This window comes from Chrysochloris asiatica, unplaced genomic scaffold, assembly GCF_000296735.1.
Source record: "Chrysochloris asiatica unplaced genomic scaffold, ChrAsi1.0 scaffold00116, whole genome shotgun sequence".
NCBI lineage: Eukaryota > Metazoa > Chordata > Mammalia > Afrosoricida > Chrysochloridae > Chrysochloris > Chrysochloris asiatica.
Genome location: NW_006408634.1, coordinates 5,893,083 through 5,917,674, shown reverse-complemented (window position 1 = coordinate 5,917,674; position 24,592 = coordinate 5,893,083). Strand labels below are relative to the sequence as shown.

The following is a 24,592-nucleotide window of genomic DNA, read 5'->3' as shown; positions in this document are numbered from 1 at the left end:
AAGCCCAGCTCTTCACCCATTTCCGCCCCTCAGGGTCAGCCCCCCATCCCAAAATCTAGGCCTGTTCCCACCACGTGATGACCGAGGGGTTGCGCAACTTAGCCCCCTCCCCTGCCTGTCTCCCTGAGGGGAATTTTGAGGAGGGCTCATTTCAGCCACCACCCCTTCTTCCCCCAGGGCTGGGCTGTGGTATAAATAGGGGCGGTGGCTGCAGCGGGCAATCAGCCCAGCCTAGCTAGTGTCACCATGCTCGCCCTGGAGGCTGCACAGTAAGTGTGGGGCCCTGAACCCACTGGACCCTCACCTGGTACTGTCCACTCAGGGAGGAGGGCTACACCACCTTGCCCCTCTAGGTCTTTCCTTCCCATCCTCCTTCCTTATCCTTATTTTCCGTGATCCCCAAAGGTCTCAGTGCCTTGGGACACATGCTCTCTTCTCCCTGTTGTGGGCCTCCATCTCTGCTGGTGTCTTTCCATCTCTCTGTCCTTCACTCTCTGTCTCTGATTCTGGGGCATCCTCCATATCTGGCCATTTCTTTCCTTCTTTCTCTATATTTGCCTGTTTTTTATTTGTCTCTGTCCTCTTCCCAGTTCTCAGAATGTCTCTGCTTATCTCTTCTGCCTCCTCTGTCTCTGTGTCTTATCTTTCTCTTTCCAATTCTCTGCCTCTGTTTCTGTGTGTCTTTGTCTCTGTCTCTCTCACTTTCCATTTTTCTTACTGTGTCTCTCTATCTTCTTTCTTCCTCAGGCTCAATAAATACTTCCTGCATCCATGCCTGCATTTTTTCCCACTTCTCACTCTCCTCTGTCCAAGTATCTCCCCTTCATTTCCTGCCTCCTGTGCCAGGTAGCCTTCCCATTTAATAGGCTGCAAAGCTGAGGCCCCAGTGGCCCCTCTTGGCCAGGCCCCTCGCCACCCCCACCTGCAGTCAACACCTACACCTCCTCTCTGGGGACTTTCTCCCCCTCATTTTTCCTGCCCCCACTAGCCTATGTCTATGCAAATTCGCGGGGGGGGGGGCATTTGCCTGGCGCCCACCTCCCACTTCCTGTCCCAATTCGGAGTAGGGAGAAAGTGGTGGCACAAATATACACAGACAAGCTGCAGTGGGTACAGCTGGTGTTCCCTCTGCCCCCCACCCCCACCCCCACCCACTTCCCCAACCACTGGGAGGCTCAGGTGGCTGGCAGGACCCTGACATGCCCCTACATCTCTCCCCCACCAGGCTCGACGGGCCACACTTCAGCTGTCTGGTGAGTTGGGGCCCCTGGGGGCCAGGGAGGGAGTGGGGACCCATATGGCCCACCAAGACCTCCTTCAGAAGGATCTCTGTCTCCCTGCCTTAGTTTTCCCTTCCACCCCTTCCTGTCACTGTCTTTCTGAATCTCCTTGGTGTCTCTCTGTGAAGTCTGTCTGCTCTGTGTCCATCATTTCTATGCTGCTGATGGATCTCTCTCTCCCCGGGGCTGGGTCTGTTTCCTTGGGTGTGTGTATTATGGTGTATGGTGGATATGTGTTGTGTGGGTGTACAGTGTGTTGTGTTTTGTGTGTTGTCTGTGTATACTGTAGTTTTTGTGTGTAGTGTGTATAGGTTGTTTATGGGGTGTGTATGGCTTATGTGTATTTTTTGTGTGTGTAATGTATGTTGTGTGTGATCTGTGGATAATGTGCATTTTGTGTGTGTGCTGTGTATGAATGTGTACACACACATTGTGTGTGTGTGTGTATGTGTCTTTGCTCTAATTTTGTGTCTCTTTCATCCCACGTTTAACAGATTTATTTCTTACTTTTTTTTTTTTAATTACAAAAAGTGGATGCTGCAGTATTTCAGACATACATACCCAACTCCCAGGAACTTACCACCTCGGTCTGAGAAATAAAACCTTACTGATGTAGGTGTGAGGAACCCTGGTGGCACAGTAATTAAGCATTTGGTGGCTGACCAAATAGTCTGCGGTTCAAACCCACCAGCTGTTCCACAGAAGCGAATCTTTACGGGAAGCTGTCTGCTCCTATAAAGATTTATGGTCTCGGAAATTCTAGGGAGCAGGTTCTACTATGTTCAGTTGGGTTGCTCTGAGTCAGAGTCAACTGGATGGTAGGGGGTTTGGAAGATCTGTCTGCCCCTCCCCATCATAACCTTCTCCCTCCAACTTTATGATGTTTTTCTCTTTATATTACCTTATCATTTACAATCAATCAGCAAAGAGACAAACCCTTGGGCACAGTGTAACTCAGTGAGGTTTTACATATGAATGCACCTGTGTAACCAAAACCAGATAGAACCTCTCCATCCTCTAGAAGATTCCCTCATTTCCCTCCCTGGCTTCCTTCTGTTTTTGAACTTCCTATTAAGTGAACCTTACAGTCTGTTGGCAGTGTAGTGTTCCATCCTACAACTATGCTATTACTGTTGTGTGCCTTATAGCAACCCTCGGGGACCTACTAGAACTGCCTCCGTCAGGTTTTCCAGGCTGTAATCTCTTTAGGCTATAGACTGCCAGGACTTTCTTCTGCTGAGCAGCTGGTGAGTTTGAATTACCAGCCTTTCAGTTAGCAGCTGATTTGTAACCACTGCATCCCCAGGGCTCCGTGCTTTCATTTTTGTCGTTGTTGTTTTGGCTCATGGCGACTCTGTTTACGGTGCCCAAGGAGTAGCTGGTTGGTTTGAACTGTTGGCCTTCTGGTTCGAAGGTCAATGTTCATCCCACAGCACCATATACCAGGATGTTAATTACTAGATGTTAATTACTAAAGCCCTGGTGTGATTCTGTGGGATAAAACACTGGACTGCAAGTTGGTTTGAACCACACAGTTGGCGGTTCAAACTCACCAGTCGCTCCTTGGAAATCCTGTGTAGGGTCGCTATGAGTCGGAACTGACTTGATGGCACTTAGCAATGACAGCAATTACGAAAGCCAGACACCCTAATGACACAGGGGTTAAAGCACTTGGCCAAGGAGCCCTGGTGGTGTAGCAGTTAAAGCACTCAGCTGCTAATCTAAAGGTTAGTGGTTCAAACCCACTGTGGAAGAAAGATGAGGCTGTCTGCTTTCTATAAAGATGACAGCCTTAGAAACGGAGCAGTTCTCTGTCTGGTCCGATTGCTATGAGTTGGAATCGACTCCACGGCATTGAGTTGAATTACTAATGCCACACTCGAGTTCTGGGATGAATCAAAGCACTGTGTAACACTGAGACCCTTCCTTGCAAAAATAACCTCCCCTCTTCAACCTTCCACCCTGCAACCTGTCCCACCTCCTCGGCAGGCAACACAGGACAAATTCTTCCACATTTCCTGGGCACCATGGAGTGCCAACTGCATGTCAGGGACCCAGTGACAGGACGGTCAGCCAGGGCTCTCCGGGAGCCCATGTCTCAGCAGGAGCTTGGTTGCTAGATCTCTGTGGATGTGGATGCTTCTCTCTGTGTCTGTCTCTTCCATTCTGTTTTTCTCCAGCATTATTTTCACCTCTTTTCCCCGTGTGTGTTTCTGTTTCCCTGTCTGTGCGTTTCAATCTCTCTCTCTCTCTCTCTCTCTCTCTCTCTCTCTCTCTCTCTCGCTCAGCAGTTCCTCTTTGCTTCCCTTCCTGTGTCTGTCTCCCCGCTGGTTCAGCGTTGGTGGTGTGGGGGCTCCCTGAAGCTTGGAATGACCTTGCTCCCATCCTACCTTCTTCAGTACTCAGACGGCATCTTCTATGACCTGGACAACTGTAAGCACCCCAGTTACCCGGACACAGAGGGGACTCCTGGTGAGTGACCCACCCCACCCTCCTTCCCTGGGCCCATTTCACAGATGAGGAAGCTGAGGTCCTAGGTGGGGGGGTGGTCATCGCCCAGCTCAACAAGATAGGGATAACCCATGTTTCCTGACCTGACTTCCTCCCCTCCCATCTTCTGTTCCCCCCAACTTCTCCCCACCTCCATGCAAATCCTGGGGTCAGAGATTTGCACAGCCTACAATGACCCTTCTGTGCTGGGGACTTGGGGTGTGTGGGGGCAATGGCCAGGCCTTCTGGTGTATGACTCCCCACCCTGCCCCTCCCACCAGACTCCTTGTGGGGCTGGACCGAGGCTCCACCTGCCCTCTATGAAACCTTCAACCCCACATCGTCCACCTTCAGTCATCCCCAGGCAGTTGCTGCCTGCTATGGACCATCCACCTATAGCCCTGCAGGAGGCCTTGATCTGGTGCCCAACCTAGAGGCCTTGGGGCCCGGGCTCCCAGTGTACCCCACGGAGGACTTTGCCTGCCAGGTAAGGGGCTGGAGGAACCAAAGATTGCCACAATTTGATTGATTGTGTTCACTGGTTGCCAAACACTGTAGTGAACCCATTAATCCTGGTGTGGCGCTGTGGGTTAATGCCCTGAACTGCAAGGTTGGTTTGAACCACAAGGTCAGTGGTTCAAGCTCACCAGTGGCTTCTTGGAAACCCTATACAAGGTAGCTATGAGTTGAAACCGACTTAGCAGCACTTAACACCAACAGTAACATCCTTTTAACAAGGAGGACTGGTAGCATGGTGGATTATGAGCTGGGTTGCTAAGTGCAAGGTCAGCAGTTTGAATCTACCAGTTGCTCTGTGGGAGAGAGATGAGGCTTTTTGTTCCCATAAAGATTTGAAGCCTTGGAAACCTTATATAGGGTCATTATGAGTCAGAACCGATTCTATGGCATTTAACACCAACTAAGCAAAAGGTGTTCCAGAAGGAAGTCCTGGGAATCGGCTTCTAAATGGTCACAGCCAAGAAAACCTTATGGAGTACAGTTCTACTCTGCACACATGGGGTCTCCATGAGTCGGAATTGAGTTCAAGGCAACAAACTACAGCAACATGACCCCATTGCACAAATAAGACACACACACACACCCCGCCCCTGTGGCACTGACAAGAAATCCGAATGACTTCGTCTGCCTTCACCTGTGTTAAGGTGAGGTGCTGTGGGTTAATGTGCTGGACTGCAAAGTCGGTTTGAACCACAAGGTCGGCAGTTCAAGCTCACCAGCCACACTTTGGAAACCCTATACAGGGTCGCTGTGGGTTGGAACGAACTCATTGGCACTTAACACCACCACCTGTGTTAAACCTGTGTTCCTGGATGTACCTTGGGCGCCCCCTGGTGACAACATGGGGATGGGAACTCACAACTAAAATGGAGAAGAGGGCCATGTGAGAGGGTGAGGGAAGGAAAGACGGCTCCCCTCCTCCAGGATGTCTGAGTTACACTGACCTTTCGCAGACCTTGGGTCCCCCGGCGGCAGCCTATGCCCCGTACCCCAGCCCTGTGCAGTCTGAGGAGGAGGATTTTGTGCTGAACAGCCCTGCTCTGGAAGTGTCAGACAGCGAGTCCTCGGATGAGGCCCTCCTAACCGGCAGTGCTGATGGGAGGGGACCCGACGCAGGTATGTGGGAGCCCGTGGGGTGGGGGTGGAGCTCCAGCTGTGGCTTGAGGGAAGGAATGGAAGGGACTATGGCTTCATCAATTCCCTGAAGCACCACTTGCCGGCTGTGTACCCTTCTGGGCCTCTGGTTCTTGTCTGTACCATGTACAGATGGTTGTATGTACAGCCAGTGTCTACCCTCAATAAGGTCGGTGGGAAGATTACGTGGGATATTGTGGTTGTTAGGTCCCCATGGCAATCCCATATGACAGAGTAGAACCGCCCCATAAGATTTTCTCGGCTGTGATTTTCACAAGAGCACATCACCAGTTCTTTCTCCTGCAGAGCTGCTGGTGGGTTTGAATAACCAGGCTTTGAGTTAGCAGACACCCAGGGACTCTTGGGAAATGGGATCCCAGTACTTGGCATTGAGTCCACAATAAGTTCAGCCTGGCAGCCTTCACCAGCATGATCGAATGGAGTTTTTCCAGGAACGTTTTAAAGCCCTGAGCATATAATGTTAATATCCAAATCCATCTATGCAACCTCTGCTTCCAGCCACATGCGCCCACATGCGCCCACTACGTCCCTTATGCTGAGTCCCTTCAGCTCTGAAGCTAGTCCTCAGTTTCCCATCTGTAAAGTGTCTGTTGGTATCATTACCATCATCATCTCTACCTTATGATGAAGATGTTAATTGTTGTCAAGTCAATTCTGTCTCGTGTGTGCACAGTAGAATTGTGCTTCATAGGTTTTAAATGGCTGTCGCCTTTCCGAAGCAGATCACCAGAGGCACCTCTGTGTGGACCTGAACCATCAACCTTTGTGGTTGTAACACTTCATTACTCATTTGCACTATTCAGGGAACACACACATTGTGGCTCATTGCAACCCTCTGTAGGTTTTCTGAGGCTGTAAATCCTGAAGGTAGCAGGAAGACTTATCTTTCTCCAGTGGAGTGGTAGATTTGAACTGCTTATCTTGTGGTTAACAGCCCAACTATGTTACCAGTACTCCTTCACACATAAATTAATTGCATTTTATAGCTAAGGAGATGAAAAGTTCAGAGACGTTAAGTCACCACCCCTAGATCACACCGCTGGGAAATGGCAGAGAAGAGGCTCTTGTATCCAATGAGCTGCTCAGCTCGGGCGGACCCTTGCTGTTCCTAGGAATGCAAGAATCCCACTGGGATTGGGATTCTTGGGGTCACAGACTCAGGGGAACCATTTGCTGGCTGTAGGGGCACAGACCCTCTAAAGACACCTGCTTTGCTTCATTCTCTAGATGGAGAGGCTGAGACTTGGCTTGGGTATCATGGAGTGGAAGTAGGTTGGGCAAGTAGGGCGGGATCTGAGGGACACTCCCTTGATACACCCTATTCCCCGCCCTAGGAACCCGCAAGAAGCTGCGCTTGTACCAGTTCCTGCTGGGGTTACTGACCCGGGGCGACATGCGGGAGTGCGTGTGGTGGGTGGAGCCGGGCGCTGGAGTTTTCCAGTTCTCCTCGAAGCACAAGGAGCTGTTGGCGCGGCGCTGGGGCCAGCAAAAGGGCAACCGCAAGCGCATGACCTACCAGAAGCTGGCGCGCGCCCTGCGCAACTACGCCAAGACCGGAGAGATCCGCAAGGTCAAGCGCAAACTCACCTACCAATTTGACAGTGCGCTCCTGCCAGCTACCCGGCGGGCCTGAGCCCCCATTTGGGGGCTCTCTAGGGTCCCGTGCCCTGCTTGGAGAGCCCAGGAAGTCCCACGCTACCTGTAGAACTGCCTGTGGGGCCACTTGGTGACCTTACACCCGAGCCAGGGCCCCTCTGGGGTTTCTGTGTCACATTGGTGGCCCCATACCCTGGGTCCTGGGGCCCATGGACCCCACACTGGGAGGAATGGGGTTCCCGGCATTCCCCACTTGTGTCTGGGGCCCCGCTGGGAATCCCCATTTTCTAGTCCAGGGTCCCATGTCTTGAGTAACGGGACCCAGAGACCATTGTGGGTTGGGGAGGCAGCGCTGGGGGGACAGTGAGCTTCCAGCAATCCTGTATCCATGAGAGCTTCTTTGGGCTCTCCCAAACAGACCTGGGGTCTCCCAAACAGACCCCTCTGAGATCTTGTGTGTGTGTGCAACCCCGCAATCACATCTGAGGAGGATCTCCCCACTACACACCCATCTGACCTGTAGCTACCAACCCTAAGCCCTGTGCAAACCCCTCCTCTTTTCTGGGATGTCCTTGTCATGTCTGGATCCCTCTCATCAGATCTGATATTTTTCAGTTATGTCTGGGAATCCCTTATCATGACTCAACCCATCTAAAACCACTTGTCATATGTGCCCTCCCCCCAAGTCCCCTTGTCAACTTTTCCATGTCCTGGAACCACCCTGTGATCATTTCATCGTGTCTGGAACTCTCCAATCACATTGAAGGTCCCTTTGGGATCATCTAATCTGAAATCACCCTTGTTGGATCTGAGGGGACCTCAGTGAACTTCATCGTATTTGTGGTCCTATAGTCAACATTTGAACACATCCTCCATGAGATCCCCATCAGATATGTCCATCTGGGGACCTCACTGGCTACTCTGAGTTCTTGTGGGGACTCGACCTCTTTGGGATGCCCTCCTTACCAGCAAGCACATTGGTAGCCGCTCACCTGATTTCTGGGTGATCTTGTCCCCCCGGCCCCCATTTAATTTCTACCTGATGTACCAAGCTGGAAGATGTCCCAGGGCAAACCAGACCCCTGGTGGCGGTCTCTTTTGGTTAATACTGTGTGTTTTGCAGTGGGAGACAATCCAAATTAGCCAACATTCTAAAATGGTGAATTTATAGACTACCGATTTCTGGCTTCACTTCAAACTGTGGTTGATCCAGCGATGGCCTGCCCAGTTTGGCTGTGTGGAACCAGTCTGTGCCCTTTTTGATGGATATGTGCTCTGCATTCGGTCCCCACCACCCAAGGCTCTCTGCCACCGTATGTGTCACTCAGTTGCCTGTTGGGCCCTTGGTGTACACTCAATTGGAAATCAAGTCTAGATGAACCGTGGGAACTCTGGTTGGAACCACAGGGCGGCAGGGGTGGTGGTTAGAAGCTGTAGGCGAAAAGTCCTTGAGTCTCGGGGGTGGGGATGGGAGTCCAGTCAAATGACTTGCTGCTTCTGCTTCCTGCCTGGGGAACCCCAGAAGCCTCTTGGGGATCTCATGCCCCAGCTGGGGCCCCTCTGGGGTTCCTGTGTCACATTGGTTTCCCCACACCCCAGGTGCTACAGTGTGTGGACCCTACACTAGGGAAAGAGGTTTCTGTAATTCCTAAGTCTTGCCCAGTGCCCTCCTGGGCTCCTTCACTTGTGTCTGGGACCTCAGTTTGACCCAATGGGGAGAAGAGGAGCAAGATCTATTGCAGCCCAATTAAGTGTTTGATAACCCACTGCCTTCCAGTCTATTTCAATTCATAATGACCCTGTAGGGCACCATAGAACTACCCCATAGGGTTTCCAAGGCTGTAAACCTTACCTTTCTCCTGTGGAGTGCGTAGTGGGTTGGAGCCATCAAACCTTTTGGTTAGCAAATCAATGCTTTACCTATGGTGTCACGAGTACTCCTTAAGCTTTTGATACCCCATCAGTGACCAAGAAGAAGTTCAGGAGGGAATATGAGGACCCAGACAAGGAGGGGTCCATGGCAGGTGCACGAAGTGGCGAGTGACAGAACCCAGGTTGGGACCTGCCCTCCAGAGAGAAGCAGCCCTCGGGGGTGAGGGACATCTGGGAGGGGTGGACGATCTCTGCAAAAATTTGTCTTATAAATGATGTACATATTGCAAAACAAAACACAAAACATCACCATCCAAATGTGAAATAAAATTAAATGAAACAAACCAAGGTTAGCTAGACCTGCTGGGACCCTGTGTCAGGGCTGGGAGCTGCAATCTTGGCCCCTTTTCCACAGTTGCTGGTTCTCAAGACACTTGAAGCCAGAGAAGATTAAGAAATCAGAGAGACAAGGGAGCCAGACAGATTACGCCTGGAAAGCTGGGGCAAAGGGCTGGAGATGAGGGCATGGGGCATCCTGTTAACGTTTCTGGCTCTCTCTCCCACCTCCCCTCTGGGTCTATGCCCCCCCTCTCTCTGAGCCTGTCTCCCTCTTTCTCTGGGTCTTTGTCTTCCCTCTCTCTGGGTCTCTGTCCTCCCCCAACTGAATCTCTGTCTCCCTTGCTGGGTTTATGTCTCTCTTTGGATTGAGCCCTTGGGTTGGCAAGGAGGGGCGAGGGGGCTCCAGGTGGCAGCTCCATCGCTTCTAACAAGAGCCAGGACTTTGCTGGCCTATCCGGAGCGGCATGACAGTCTGCCTGGCAACCTGTACGTCACATGACGGCGGCCGCCGGATTGGCTGGGTGCGTTTGGTTCAAAGGGGGTTTTGGAAAGAGTGGGAGGAGGGGCTGGTCTTCCGACACACTTGTGCCTCTCACCCAATGTTATTCCCCGTCCCGTCCCCAAATATTTAACCCCATGACTTCAGACCCTTCCTTTCCCTCACATCCTTCTCAACTCACCTGGCCCTTCTCCCCAGAACACCTAGTCTCCCCAAGCCCCGCCCCTTATATCCGCAGCCCCGCTCCCCCGCCCGCCTGGCGTCCAGCCATCACCCCCATTCAGAAAGCCACAGGTCCTCTTGCCGGGAAGGACGCCAGCGTCCGGGCAGCCCTCCAGGGCCTTCCCGGCTCCCCGGCCCCCGCTCCCCTGGGGACACTCGCCTGGTCCCCCGGCGTCCGGTGCCCGCCGCGCCCCCTCCGGGAAGAGTCCGGGGAGGGGGCCGGGCGCGGTCCCAGGAGGCGCGGAGGCCGGGCTGGCGTCTCAGGTGGCGGGGCCCCGGGTCTGCCCAAGCACGGAGGCAGGATCGGAGTTCACGTTCCCCAGCGCTGTCCCTGCGGGCACGGGCTCCCCTTCCCCGGCCGGCCGCCCTGCCTACGCTGGGAAACCGGACCCTCCCTCCCGGCTCCGGTTTCCCGAAAACTCCTGACTTGCAGATGCTAAGAATGGCTTTCCAAACCGGCCTTCCTCCGCCCCACCCCACCCCAAGGCCCGGCCTGGTTCCCAGCCCTGACCCGTTGGAGACCCCAGCGCCTTCCTTCACTCCTCCCGCAGACTCTGCATCCCGGGCCCCCATCCTTTTCCCTCTCAGACCCAGGGGAGTGTGGACCCTCACACCCAGGATTCTGTGACCCTGGCCCCTCCTCCCTCTGACTCAGGAGACCCCGTCCCCAGCCCCCTCCCTCAGACCCAGGTGTCCGATCCCCCAGCGCTTCCTCCGGGGGAACTTGGCACCCCTTTAGGTCCATCTGTTATTTGTCACCCTTTAGAACACGCGGGTGGAATGGGTGGGGGGACGGGGAGGGCTGAAACCACTGCCTCCCGCGGCCTCCTGGGAGTCTAGGGACTCCTTAAAGGGCTCCCCCTGGGGACCCATGCGTCCTCCCCAGGGCCCAACGGGGAGCAGCTGCCTTCAGAGGATTCGGAGGAGGAGTTCCACCGCAGACATGCCTGAGACAAAGCCAGGTGGCTGCCAGAACCCTTTCCCTATGTAGGGATGGGGGTTCTGTTTTCTGAATAGGGATTTTGGTCCTTCTCTGTGTGGGGTTTGGGGAATGGGGTGCCACCGCTGTGTGTGGAGGGGTTCCCTTTCCTGTATGTGAAGATAGGGGAGCTTCTGTCTTTTTTTAGATTGTGTAGAGGAGGAGATTTCCTTCCCTGCATGGGGAGAGGACCCCTTCTCTGGAGGGGGCTCCAGGGCCATCTCTGAGGCAGATGGAGATTCTCTGTGATGGGATTTCTTCTCATTGGAGTTGGGGAACCTGTGTATGTAGATCAGGGAGGGGGTTTTTTTGTATGTCATTTGAGGTCCTACATTTGGGATTGGGGCCCTCTGGGCAAGGATGGGACCATGTCACTGCCGAAAGATGGAAGTCTTTTCTCTGTAGAGGGCTGAGATCTTTGAGTGTGTGAAGGGTGGGGTTCCTCTCTGCATGGTGAGGTGTCCTTTTGTCTGTATAAAGATGGGGGACCCCTTTATGGGGATTGAGGTCTTATCTATGTAGGAATTAGGGGACCTTTTCCATATAAGGAATTTCTAGTGTGGGGCTGTAGGATCAGCATTGAACTGCGAACCATAAGTTGGCAGTTCAAGCCCACCAGCTGCTCCTCGGAAACCCTATACAGGGTCGCAATGAGTCGGAACTGACTCAATGACACTTCACAACAACAGTAACCCCATGTAGGCGAACCCTGGTGGCACACGGGTTAAACATTGGGCTGCTAACTACAAGGTCGGCAGTTCAAACTCACTAGCTTATCCTCGGGAGAAAGGTGAGGCTGTATACTGTCACAAAGATTTAAAGTCTTAGAAATAGTAGGGACCAGCTCTACTCTGTCCTATAGGGTCTCTGTGAGTTGAAATCTACTCAAGATTCCAACTCAAGAGTGGGTTTTTCCATAGAGGGGCTGGGGATCCTTTCTTTAAATGGAGTTTTGGGACCCTATTTGAATGGGACTGGGAGGCATTTCTTTCTATGGGGATGAGGGTCTTTCTCTAGGACAGAGGTGGGCAACCTTTTTCTGCAAAAATTATAACATCATTCACAGGCTGTACAAAATTATCAACTTAAAAATTAGCCTACTGTATTTGGTTAATCATTTAATTAACTCAACACTAATGGGATGGAGTCCTGGTGTGGTGCTGTGGGTTAATGTGCCAGACTGCTAAGCTGTTTGAACTGCAAGGTCAGTGGTTCAAGCTCACCAGCTGCTCCTCAGAAACCCTATACAGGGTCGCTATGGGTCGGAGCCGACTCGACGGCACTTAACAACAACAATGTGATGGCTGGAACTGCGGTTGCCTTGGCAAGGCCAGACCCAGTGGTTTTGTGGGCTTTCTCTGGCCCTTGGGCCAGCTGTTCCCCACCCTTGCTCTAGGAGGTGAACACAGGAGATATAGCCCCTAGAGACCCTCTCCTCTCAGAGTATCCATTTCACTGGCCTCAGACCAACCAGGCCATGGTTGGAAGGGTCCAGTCCTATCAGGGCAGGTAAAGGCTGCTGTTGTCAGCATGGGGTGTCCAGTTTCTAGCCCAGGGAAAGAGCTAATTATACCCCCAGATCCCAAAAGGTCAGGGCCTGGTGGCCTGTGTGGATGGGGCAGGGCCTGGTTGGGGTAAGTGGAAACCTGATCCCATAGACACTCAGGATTAGAGATACATTTACACCTCCAGTGGGGGTCCGGACGCCTGGGTCTGAGGGAAGGGAGAATTAGGGGCCTGGACTCCTGGGTCTGAGGGAGGAGGGGCTGGGAACCTGGACTCCTGACCCCTGGGTCCTGAAATATGAGGGAGGAGAAATGTAGTCCATTGTGAATATCATTTTTTTTGTTGTTTTATTTTTTTCTATCTCACAGTGGCCAAGAAGGCCCCCAAGGGCAAAGATGTCCCCAAACAAGCTCCCAAGGAATCCCCCAAAGAAACTTCCCCTAAGGAGGCTCCAACAGAACCCCCCAAAGGCGAGACCGGTATTCCCTTTTGTTCAGCCGAACTTGGCATCTCATCAGCCTTCTTCCATCTTCCAGTCTCCCTGCTCCACTCTAGTCCCTCCAGACTTCCTCCCTGCCCCCAGCCCTCCCATGGCTTCCCAGTACCCTGGGACAGTGCCCAGTCTCTCAGCCTCACCAACAGACTGGCTGACCTAATGCTGTCTCAGGCTGGAAATGGAGGCTGAGATCTCCTACCCTGAAGGCCCATTTTGGGCCATCCAGGCCCACCATCCTCCAGTTTACAGATGGGAAACTGAGGTCCAAAGGGAGCGGGGAGGCTGGTCGAGGTCACAGCCACCTGATACCTGCTGTTTCCCAGGTCAGGACAAGTCACTTCTCCCTGCGGCCCCCCTCCCCCCCCATCTTTGGCATCTGAGCAGAGGCTCCTCACTAATTCTAAACCCCTCCCCATTTGGCCTGCTGAGGCTCCTGCCCAGCTCATCTCTGACCCCGAGTCCTGTCTCCTGAGCAGAAACCCCAGCTGATGACATGTCCCCCACTGCTGAGGAGCCCACTGGGGTGTTCCTGAAGAAGCCGAACTCCGTGTCAGTGGAGACTGGTGAGAAGGACTAGGGGTCTGGACCCCTGAGTCTGAGGCAGGAGGAAATCCGGGGTCCGAGGGAGGAAGGGGATAGGAAATCAGGACCTCTGGGTCTGGGCAAGGAGGGGACTGGGGGCCCAGATTCCTAGGTCTGCGGGAGGAGGGATCTGGTGGCCCGGACCCCTGGTCTGAGGGAGGAGGGGGCTGGGAGTATGGACTCCTGGGTCTGAGGAAGGAGGAGAGTCTTGGGGTTAGGACCCCTGGGTCTGAGGGAGGAGGAGGCTGGGGGCCTGCTGTCCTCAGCCTGTTCTGGAGGGTCTTATGATCTCTGGCTTGACCCACCCTTACCCTCACCCCCCACGCAGGAAAGGACACGGTGATTGTGGCCAAAGTGAATGGGAAGGAGTTCCCGGGCAAACCGACCATCAAGTGGTTCAAGGGGAAGTGGCTAGAGCTGGGCATCAAGAGTGGCGCCCGGTTCTCCTTCAAGGAGTCCCACGACTCTGCCAGCAATGTGAGGACCCATGGGGACCGAGACTTGACGCTGTGTGGGCTGGGGTGGGAGGTCCTATGCGGCGACCCACTTCCCAGAAGGCCCAGAGCTCTGTAAATGGAGAATAGGAACTCTAGTGTTCTGGCTGTTTAGGAGCGATTGTGCGGGGAGACTAGTTGGGTGAAGGTACTGTGCACTTGGTGGCTCTGTGCATTCCAGGAAGGTCTTGGGGGAACTAGGGACATGACACACCCTAGGGGTCAAGATTGTTCAGGCTTGGACAAGAGAGCGAGAAATTGGAAGCTCGAGGAGGGTAGTGAGTAAGGTTGAGGCAGGACCTCTGTAGAGACTGAGTTTATCCCTGGGGGCAAAGGCTTCCTCACTCTGGGTCTGTGAGCCCTGATGTGAAGTGGGCCTGAGACAGTTGTGAGGTGGGCTCTGGGGATGATGGTGGCTTTGGAAGATGATCATGTGCACCTACACCCCTGGCCCTGACCCCCAGGTATACACCGTGGAGCTGCACATTGGGAAGGTGGTTCTGGGGGACCGTGGGGATTATCGGCTCGAGGTCAAAGCCAAGGACGTCTGCGACAGCTGTGGCTTCAACATCGATGTGGAGGGTGCGCTGGCAGGGGCTGGGGGTGAAAGGCTATGGGTCTGAGGTGGGGGATGGATATACTAGCCAGGTACAGCCAGAATATTCAGGAATGGGGTGAGGGGAAGTGCAGGCTTTGGGTAGAAGTATGGATAGGTGGACCTTGTCAGGGAATGCAAAATTGGGACAGGTTACACACTTAGCCTGTAAGGATGCCCATACAGGCTTAGGACCCAGGAAGTGTAGATTTGAGGGTGAAGGTGCTCAGGGTTTCTCAGTGTGTGCATGTGAAGGTTTAGGTGGTGAGTTAGGTGGATTCCTGGGTCTTGGTGTACAGGTTTGAGGATGCATCAGGCATAATTTGGGGAGCATGGGTGTCCATCTTTAAGGACTAAAGTGGGGGCTTCTAGTGAGGTTGCACAGGCCTGGGGGGTGCACTCTGCTTTGGCAGCAGACTTTGCCTTCAGCTCAGCTCACTCTCCTGCTGCCATTGCCTCCCTCCAGCACCTCGTCAGGATGCCTCTGGGGAGAGTCTAGAAAACTTCAAGCGTTCGTAAGTAACTCTGGACCCTGGGAAAGGGGTCTTGCCTCCTGATGCCAACAACCATGGAAAGATATCCCTTGGGAGGAGGGGATGTGGAGAGAAGGAAGGAATGGGGACCCTAGGATGAGTTTGTGGGGCAGAACCTCCATGGGGCTCATACCCATCTCGATGACCATAGGGGTGAGGGGAAGTCAGAAGATGCAGGTGAACTGGATTTCAGTGGCCTGTTGAAGAAAAGGTGAGTCAATCCCACTTGGCCTGGGGGGCGGGGAATGGGGGCTCATGGAGGAGGACGATGGTGGGTGAGGCTTCAGTTGCTTCCCATATGCCATTCCGAGACTCAATGCCCATCATGCAAGCCCTCTTCCATCCATCCACCCCTTTGAGCCCCTCAATATTCAACTCACCGACCCATCCATCTCCCCTGTCTATTCAGCTGTCCACCTGTTTGTCCACACCCCCATCCAGTCAACTGCCCAGCAATTCACCTAGCTGCCCACTCTTTGAGAGCCCGGGGAGGGGAGCGTGTTACAAGTTGAGTTTATGAAATTCACCAGAGGCTCTGTAGGAGAAAGATGAGGATTTCTGCTCCCATCAAGACTGACATCCTCAGAAACCCGATACAGGGTCACTATGAGCTGGAATTGCCTTGATGACACACCACCGCCCACCACCCCACCCACCCTTTAACCTATTCTCATATTCACTCTCCTTTCCACTCACGTCTTCACCCATCTAGCCATTTACCCACTATCCATCCATTAGTTCCTCCACTGTTTAACCACCATCCATCCATCCATCCATCCATCCATCCATCCATCTACTCGCATACCTATTCATCTTCCCATCTATCCATCCACCCATCTTCCCATATAGCCAGTCACCCATTCATTTGCCCATCCACCTTCCCATCTAGTCACCCATCTATCAATTTTCTCACCATCTGTCCGCCATATATCCATCATCCCGTATGTCTCTCCAACTGCTCCCAATTGAACCCAACATGCCACATACCCATCTAGCCATGCATTTCTCTCTCACCCGTTTACGTCTCCATCAACACGTCCATCCACCCAGACAGCTCTGTTAGTTTGAGCTGTAGGAGATTGCTGTTCTGTGGGTCAAAAATGGTTGAGTATTGGCAATTTCATATGGTTCATTGTAATCCTTTTTCACTCATTCATAATTCATTATCTGCTGGTAACCTATCTGTGTGGCACTGTGGGTGAATGCACTGGACTGCAAGGTCAGTTTGAACAGCAAGGTTGACAGTTCAAGCTCACTAGCTGCTCCTTGGAAACCCTTTACGGGGTTGCTATGAGTCGGAGCCGACTTGAGGGCACTTACCAACAACAACATATGTCCCCATAACCAAATCCCTGACAAATTTACTTACTAATTAATCTGTTTCCTTCAATGCAACCACCTACCCAACAATTTCCATCAACATACCCACTTAACCATCTCCCAACACATCAATCCACCTATTCACCCAACCACCCCCACTCATTCATCCACTTGGTGATCCATCTAGCCTCCATTGACCTATCCAGCCATCTCCTCCCTTGTCTCTTCCCTTCCCATCCGTTTATCAGTCCATCCACTCATTGCTCTGTACTTCAATCCAAATACTCATATGACCCCAGATTCACACACTCACCCATCCTCCTTTTGTGTTCCCTTCCCTTCCTTCCTTCCTTCCAATGATCCATTCATTGATTCCTTCACTCTATTACTCATCAGGCATTTTCTCGAGGCTCCTGTCAGCCAACTGCAGTGCTGAAATCAGGGGACAGAGTGAAGTGTGACTATCCCATGTGTGGTTATAGAGAGGGTTCTACAGGGATTTGTGAGAGGCAGGATGAGAGAAACTTACTTTCTGGGAATCATATGGGAACTTGGGCAATGAGTCTTGTAGGATGAATAGGAGCCCATCAGGAAGAGAGGGTGGGAAGGGTCATCTAGGCAGGGTAACATTTTATGGAAAGATTTGGAGTCAGGAAAGAAAGATCCCAGCATGTTCAGGAAAAAACAAAACATGTCATTTGGTTTGGATGGTTGTGGAAGTGATAACAGTAGAAGAGTCTAGAAGGCAAGATGGCGCTGTGAATGCCAGGCTGAGAAGGTGGAGCTTCTTCCTGAGGACAATGGGGAGCTATGCACAAGTTTTGAACACAGAAGGCTATCTGATGTGGGTGTCATAAACTGCCTCCGGGGCCATTTGGAGAAAGTACTAGAAGCCAGGAGGCTAAGGAGGAGTCAGGGATAATGGTCCAAAAGGAACAGAATCAGGAATAACAAGTCCAGAGAGAGAAAATGATTTGGACAAGTGGAAAAGACAGAGGAGGACCCCACAGCTCCTATGCCTGGTGGCCCTGGCCTGTTTTCTCCACTTCTCAGGGAGGTGGTTGAGGAAGAGAAGAAAAAAAAGAAAGATGATGATGACCTAGGTATTCCACCTGAGATCTGGGAGCTCCTAAAAGGGGCAAAGAAGAGTGAGTATGAGAAGATCGCCTTCCAGTATGGCATCACTGACCTCCGGGGCATGCTGAAGCGGCTCAAGAAGGCCAAGGTTGAGATCAAGAAGAGCGCAGGTCAGCCTGGGTCTCAGGGGGAGAGGGACCCTGCATTATGGGTATCTGATGTCTGTATCCTGGACCTGTCTTTTGGAGGTCCAGTCTAAGGGGTAATGGAGGAACCGCAGAGTTCAGAGGAGGCTTTCTGACCTTGATCTTGGAGAGCCCATGGTCTGGAGAGGGAGATTTGGCACCTCTGGGTATGAGAAGACAGTGAGAACATGTCACCTCCATTTCCTCTGCATCCCCCAATCTTTAGCCTTCACAAAGAAGCTGGATCCAGCCTACCAAGTGGACAGGGGCAACAAGATCAAGTTGGTGGTAGAGATCAGCGACCCAGACCTTCCTCTCAAGTGGTTCAAAAATGGTCAAGAGATCAAACCAAGTAGCAAGTACGTATGGAGCAGTCCCTGGGTGGGGGAGATCTTAGACTCAGAGAGAGCGCCCAGAAATTGGCTGACCTCTCTTTTCTTTTTAAAACAGTAACTCTCCATTCCCTTCGTTCCCTATCCCCTGGTAACCACTAATTTACTTTTGTCTCTATACCCTAACTTGTAATGTTGTCAAGGTTCATTCATGTTGTGGTATGTATCAGGACTTCATTTATCTTTATGACTGAATAATATTCCATTGAATGGATGGACCACATTTTGTTTATCCAGTTATCTGTTGATGGATACTTGGGTTGTGTCCACCTTTTGGCTGTTGTGAACAACATTGGTATACAAGTATCTGTTTGAGTCCTTGTTTTCCATTATTTTGGGTATAAATGCCTAGGAGTAGAATTGCTAGGTCACATGGTAATTCTAGGAGGATTAGGTGGCACTTATGGTTAAGTGTTTAGCTATTAATCGAAAGGCTGTTGGCTTGAATCCATTCAGAGGTACCTCGGAAGACAGCCCTGACAATCTACTTCCAAAATATGAGTTCCACTTTGAAATATGGGTTTGCCATGAGTTGGAATTGACTCGATGGCAACTTTTTTTTTTTTAAATTGTAATTCTGTGTTTAACTTTTTAAGGAAGGCCAGTCACTTTTAACCCAGAAAACGCACTCACAAACATATATGAAAAATGCAATCTCTTACTTAAAAAATAGTCAAAGGTAATGAAGAATGAAGAGCTAGAATTTATCTGAGAAGAAACCCAAATGGAATCACTTAGCCCTTCTACATAATTGGGCTCTAATGGGAAGTGACTCACCTTAAGGGTGGTGGGAGGACCCACCCCAGGATTAGGCTGGTGCTCCATGCCCTGGGTTGAGGTGCGACTTTTTTCACCAGGTACGTGTTTGAGAATGTTGGTAAGAAGCGAATTCTCACCATCAACAAGTGCACGTTGGCAGATGATGCAGCTTACGAGGTGGTCGTCAAAGATGAGAAGTGTTTCACTGAGCTCTTTGTCAAAGGTGAGGCCAGAATCCAGGCCTGAGTATGGGGAATGGAACTCTGGAGGAATTCTGAAATGACTGAACTCCTGTCCCTCCCACATCACAGAACCTCCAGTCCTCATCATCAAACCCCTTGAGGACCAGCAGGTGTTTGTGGGTGACCGTGTGGAAATGATGGTGGAGGTATCAGAAGAAGGTGCTCAAGTCATGTGGTAAATGACCCTTGATCTCTGTTGTCCATACTCAGTACTCACAGCGTCTCTGAATCTGCTTTGTCTCAGAGATTTCTGACCTTTACTTTGTAGTTATTAGGAGACTGCAGCCTTTCTTTGTGACCTTGCCCTTCACCCTTCACCTCTTTATAGAACTTTTGGCATCTACATATCCCTATGACCTATGGCTCCTCTTTGGGATCCTTTTCTGATTTCTACTGTTTCACTGATTAACTGAATAATATATCTCTCATTCATTTATCAGTCTCCTCATTTAATCATTCATCCATCTTTTGGTCCATCTCTCCCTGTATCTACTTATGTATCCACTTAAGAATCCATCCAATTATTAATCTACCCATTGATCCATCCATATATCCATCTATTCATCCATTCAAGTAGTTAGTCAATTATTCACCCACTTATTATCCATCCATCCATCCATCATCCATCTACTCACCCATTTGGACAACTAGTTAATTGTCTATTCACTTATCATACATCCATTTATTCATATATCCATCCATCCATCCATCCATCCATCCATCCATCCATCTATCCATCTATCCACCCATCATTTACCTACTCATCCATTTGGACTAGTTTATCCATCCATCCATCCATCCATCCATCCATATATCCACCCATTCATCATTCATCCATCCATTCATATATCCATCCATCCATGGATAATGCACTGGACTGCAAGGTCAGTTTGGACTGCAAGGTTGGCAGTACAAACTTACCAGTTGCTCCATGGAAAACCTATACAGGAACTCTATGAGTCAGTACCAACTCGACGGCAACATTCTTCTATCCATCCATCCATCCATCCATCCATCCATTCATTCATATATCCATCCATCATTCAGCTATCCACTCATATATTCATTTATCCATCATTCATTCATCCAGTCATCCAACCATTCATATATGCATCCATCCATTCATCCATTCATGTATCCATCCATCCATTCATCCAACCAGTCAGTTGCCATTAAGTCTATTCTGACTCACGACAACCCCATGTATATTAGAGTAGAACTGTGCATCATAGGTTTTTGTTATTGTTGTTAACTGCCATTGAGTCAGTTCCGACTCGTAGCAATCCTGTAGGACAGAGTAGAACTGCCCCATAGGGTTTCCAAGGCGGTCGTGTTTTCGGAAGCAGACTGCCACATTTTTCTCCTGCAGAGTGGCTGCTCGGTCCAAACCAATAAACTCTCTATTAGCAACCACATGCTTACCATTGTACCACCGGGGCTCACCTCCTGCCATCCAGACTCAAAGCTATGCTGGCCTCACTTCCCTCTTTTTCGTCCCCTCCTCTCAGGATGAAAGATGGTGTGGAGATGACTCGGGAGGATTCCTACAAGGCTCGATACCGCTTCAAGAAGGACGGGAAGCGTCATATACTCATCTTCTCAGACGTAACCCAGGAGGATGGGGGACGCTTTCAGGTCATGACCAATGGTGGCCAGTGTGAGGCTGACCTCATTGTGGAGGGTAAGGGGCCTGCAGGTGGGGAGGGTGTCGTGGCTGTGTGTGCTTTGTGCAGCTCCCAGTTGCTCAGACCCCAAACTTGGATGCTGTCCCTGATCCCTCTCTATCCCTGCATTCACCCCCAACAACTCCTGTTGGCTGCACCTTCAAAGCACATCTTGAATCTGACCATTTCTCCCCATGTCCCCACTTCCATCTGGCCCCATCACCCCTTGCTTGGACCATAGCAGTAACCACATGACTCAGTATTCTGTTTCTGTGTCTCCCTTTCCACCTTATGGCCAATTTCCATCCCTGTGATCTCTCTCTCTCTCACACATACACACCTGAGTCAAAATTATCCTTATAAAAATATAAGCCAGTTGGTGAAAATTCAGTGAGATCTGTTGTCTGCTTACCAGTATTTTGGTTTTGTTGTTGTTAGGAGCCATCGAGTCGGTACCAACTCTAGCGACCCTATGCACAACAGAACGAAACACTGCCCGGTCCTGGGCCAACCTCACAATTGTTGCCATGCTTGAGATCATTCATGCTGTCCCTTTGCCAGTCCATCTCGCTGGGGGTCTTCCTCTTTTTCTCTGACCCTCCACCTTACCAAACATGATGTCCTTCTCCAGCGACTGGTCCCTCCTGACATTTTGGTGGTGGTTGTTAATTTCCACTGAGTCGATTCCTACTCATGGCGATCCCAAGTGTGCAGAGTAGAACTGTGCTCCCAGGGTTTTCAAGGTTGTGACCTTTCAGAAACAGATCATCAGGCCTGTCTTCTGTGGTGCCCTCAGGTGGGCTTGAACTACCAACCTTTTGGTTGTGGTCCAGTGCATTTGCGTCATCCAGGACCCAACATTATTGCCCCAAAGCCAATTTTCTAGGTGCTATTGCTTATAATCTTTATGGAAACAGATAGCCAGGTCTTTCTTCCGCAGAGCTTCTGGGTGGGTTTGAATGACCAACTTTTAGTTTCATTAGCCGAGCCCTTAACCAGTTTGGAAATAGCTATGCTTGCAGTTTTTCATATCGCAATTCTGTTTTATAAGCTGTCTGCATTGAGGGGAAGGGTACACGGACTCTACCATATATTTTCAAACTTATATTTATGTCAAAGTAAAACGTCAAAGAAAATCAGGCCAAGTAAACTCCAGTACAGCCGATCCTCAGTATCTGCAGATTCTGTATTTGTGAACATGCTTACTCTCTAAAATGTATTTGTAACCCTCCCAATCAATACTCGAGTTACTCGTGTGGTCATTCATAGACGTGCACAAAACCGTGGGAAAACCCGAGTTGCTCGATGTGCACGTTCCCAGCTGAGGTGGGACAAGGTGATGTTGGCTTGCCTTTGTGGTTCACCTCTCAGACTGTCGCATGTCTGCTCCATGGTCTGTTTAGTGCCATGCTTGCCATGTTTTGTGTGTGTATATATGTGTTTTGTGTAAGTGATTTTACTGTTTAAAATGACCCCAAGCATAATGCTGAAAGTGCTGTCTGTGAATCAAAGCATAGGAAGGCTGTGATGTGCCTTGTGGAGGGAAATAAATGTGTGTTAGACCAGCTTTGCTCAGACATGACTTATATAGTGCTGCTAATGTGGCATCAGGATTGGAGGAAGACTCATTAACAACCTGCGATATGCAGATGATACTACCTTGTTTGCTGAAAGTGAAGAGGACTTAAAATATTTACTGATGAAGATCAAAGAGCACAACCTTCGGTATGGATTACATCTCAATGTAAAGAAAACAAAAATCTTCACCACTGAACCCATAAACAACATTCTTATCAATGGAGAAAAGATTGAAGTTGTCAAAGACTTCATTCTTCTTAAATCAACTGTCAACATTCATGGAAGCAGCATATTGCATTAGGCAAATCTGCTGCACAAGACCTTTTTAAAGTGTTGAAGAGCAAAGCTGTCAGCTTGAGGACTAAGATGCACATGACCCAAGCCATGGTATTTTCAATAACCTCATATGGACGCGAAAGCTGGACAGTGAATAAGGAAGACCATAGAAGAATTGATGCCTTTGAGTTATGGTGTTGGAGGAGAATATTGAAAGTGCCATGGGGTGCCAAAAGAACCAACAGATCTGTTTTGGAAGAAGTGTAGCCAGAGTGCTCCTTGGAGGCCAGGATGGCCAGACTTTATCTTTCATACTTTGGACATATTGTCAGCAGGAACCAGTCACTGGAGAAGGCTATCATGTTTGGTTAGGTGGAGGGTCAGAGAAAAAGAGGAAGACCCCCAGGAAGATGGATTGGCCAAGTGTCAGCATCAATGGACTCAATTGTGAGGTTGGCCCAGGATCGGGCAGTGTTTTGTTCTGTTGTGCATAGGGTCACTATGGGTCAGTACCGACTCAATGGCACCTAACAACATGAGTTCAATGTTCATGAATCAATAATATATTCAACAAACCAACCAACAAAACCCACCGCTGTCCAGTGGTTCTGACTCATAGTGGCCCTATGGGACAGAGAAGAACCACTCTGCAGGATTTCCAAGACCGTAATCTTTATGTGAGCAGACAGCCTCATCTTCCTCCTACAGAGGACTTGTGGATTTGAACCACCAGCCTTGCAGTGAACAGCCCGATGCTTAACCTACTACACCACCAGGGCCCTGTATGTAATAAACAAGGCGTCTTTAAACAGAAATGCACATTCAATAAGGTGACGTAATGAGCAGTGGAGTAGACATTCTCCGTCAGGAGAAATGGTTCAGTATTCACGAATTCATCGTTCATAGTGACTTTATAGAGCACAGCTACCCTGAGGAATGAGAATCGACTGTATATCCACATGTAGCCATAAAAAAAGGAACGTTTGAAAATCTACCCATATGGAAGGGTTTTCTAGAAACAGTGTTAGGTTTAAAAAAGGCAAGTATGTTATTCTTTGTATAGGGGGAAAGGGAGGAGGGAAGGAAAGAAGAAAAGGAGGTGGGGTGAAAGGGAAGAAGGAGGGAGGAAGGGAGGGGAGTTTTCCCCATTTTTTCAAGGCTATATCCCCAGTGCCTAGGGCAGCACCTGACACATAGTGAGTGCTCACAAGCATTTGGGGATGTGACGGTCCCTTGGTCCCTTCCCTCGCTTTCCAGAGAAGCAGCTAGAAGTCCTACAGGACATCGCAGATCTGACAGTGAAGGCCTCAGATCAGGCTGTGTTCAAATGCGAAGTGTCTGATGAGAAGGTGACCGGCAAGTGGTATAAGAACGGGATTGAGGTTCGACCCAGCAAGAGGATCACCATCTCCCACACGGGGAGGTGAGGAGCTGGGCTAGGTAGGGCTGGGCTGCATGTCATCACTTGCTGGAACTGCTGGAACACAACACCACAAAGTGAGTGACCGTAGGAGTGTGTCAATGACATATGAGGGGGCTTGGAAAAGTTCATGGAAAAATGAAATTCAAAGGTAATGGAATTTTTCCATGAAATTTTTGAAGCCCCCTTATATATAGGAGCTCTGTTGGTATAGTACTTAAAACTTTCAGCTATTATCATCTCAGTGGTCAGTGATTCAAACTCACCAGCCGCTTTGAGGGGAAAGATGTGGCAGCGTGCTTCTGTAAAGATCTGTGGTCTTGCAAATCCTATGGGATAGCTCTAGTCTGTCCTACAGGGTCACCATGAGTCAGAACCAATTCCACGGCAGTGGATTTGTGTGTGTGTGTGTGATCCTGGTGTGGCGCTGTAGGATAAGCACTGGACTGTAAGGTCGGTTTGAACCACAAAGTTGGTGGTTCAAATTCACCAGCTCCTCCTTGGAAACCCTATACAGAGTCG

General features: G+C 50.4%; 2 protein-coding genes across 3 annotated transcripts in view; both read left to right on the top strand.

Moving 5' to 3' along the window:
• The first annotated feature begins 246 nt into the window (after nucleotides 1-246).
• Nucleotides 247-7,077, top strand: SPIB (Spi-B transcription factor (Spi-1/PU.1 related)). Of its 2 annotated transcripts, none has more exons than XM_006868149.1 (6): nucleotides 247-269; nucleotides 1,226-1,253; nucleotides 3,680-3,752; nucleotides 4,052-4,257; nucleotides 5,243-5,405; nucleotides 6,779-7,077. In XM_006868149.1, exons 1-6 carry the CDS (start codon nucleotides 247-249, stop codon nucleotides 7,075-7,077), a joined length of 792 nt encoding a protein of 263 aa, XP_006868211.1. The 2 variants fall into 2 exon arrangements, with proteins under 2 accessions (XP_006868211.1, XP_006868212.1); XM_006868150.1 differs by having other exon boundaries at nucleotides 5,243-5,401; nucleotides 6,779-6,826.
• Nucleotides 7,078-10,915: 3,838 nt separating this feature from the next.
• Nucleotides 10,916-24,592, top strand: part of MYBPC2 (myosin binding protein C, fast type) — a 28,161-nt gene continuing 14,484 nt past the window's right edge. Inside the window, exons 1-13 of the mRNA XM_006868383.1 lie at nucleotides 10,916-10,934; nucleotides 12,826-12,927; nucleotides 13,430-13,516; nucleotides 13,864-14,012; nucleotides 14,494-14,611; nucleotides 15,091-15,139; nucleotides 15,309-15,368; nucleotides 17,531-17,724; nucleotides 17,966-18,098; nucleotides 18,989-19,113; nucleotides 19,202-19,307; nucleotides 20,641-20,813; nucleotides 23,908-24,073. Coding sequence (XP_006868445.1) covers nucleotides 10,916-10,934; nucleotides 12,826-12,927; nucleotides 13,430-13,516; nucleotides 13,864-14,012; nucleotides 14,494-14,611; nucleotides 15,091-15,139; nucleotides 15,309-15,368; nucleotides 17,531-17,724; nucleotides 17,966-18,098; nucleotides 18,989-19,113; nucleotides 19,202-19,307; nucleotides 20,641-20,813; nucleotides 23,908-24,073 — 1,481 coding nt within the window. The remainder of the gene's footprint in view (nucleotides 10,935-12,825; nucleotides 12,928-13,429; nucleotides 13,517-13,863; nucleotides 14,013-14,493; nucleotides 14,612-15,090; nucleotides 15,140-15,308; nucleotides 15,369-17,530; nucleotides 17,725-17,965; nucleotides 18,099-18,988; nucleotides 19,114-19,201; nucleotides 19,308-20,640; nucleotides 20,814-23,907; nucleotides 24,074-24,592) is intronic.

Excerpts from the sequence above, each read along its gene's own strand:
- SPIB (XM_006868149.1), top strand. The coding sequence starts at position 247 with ATGCTCGCCCTGGAGGCTGCACA. Across the intron at positions 270-1,225 it reads CTCGCCCTGGAGGCTGCACA|GCTCGACGGGCCACACTTCA; the intron begins GTAAGTGTGGGG and ends CTCCCCCACCAG. Across the intron at positions 4,258-5,242 it reads CGGAGGACTTTGCCTGCCAG|ACCTTGGGTCCCCCGGCGGC; the intron begins GTAAGGGGCTGG and ends GACCTTTCGCAG.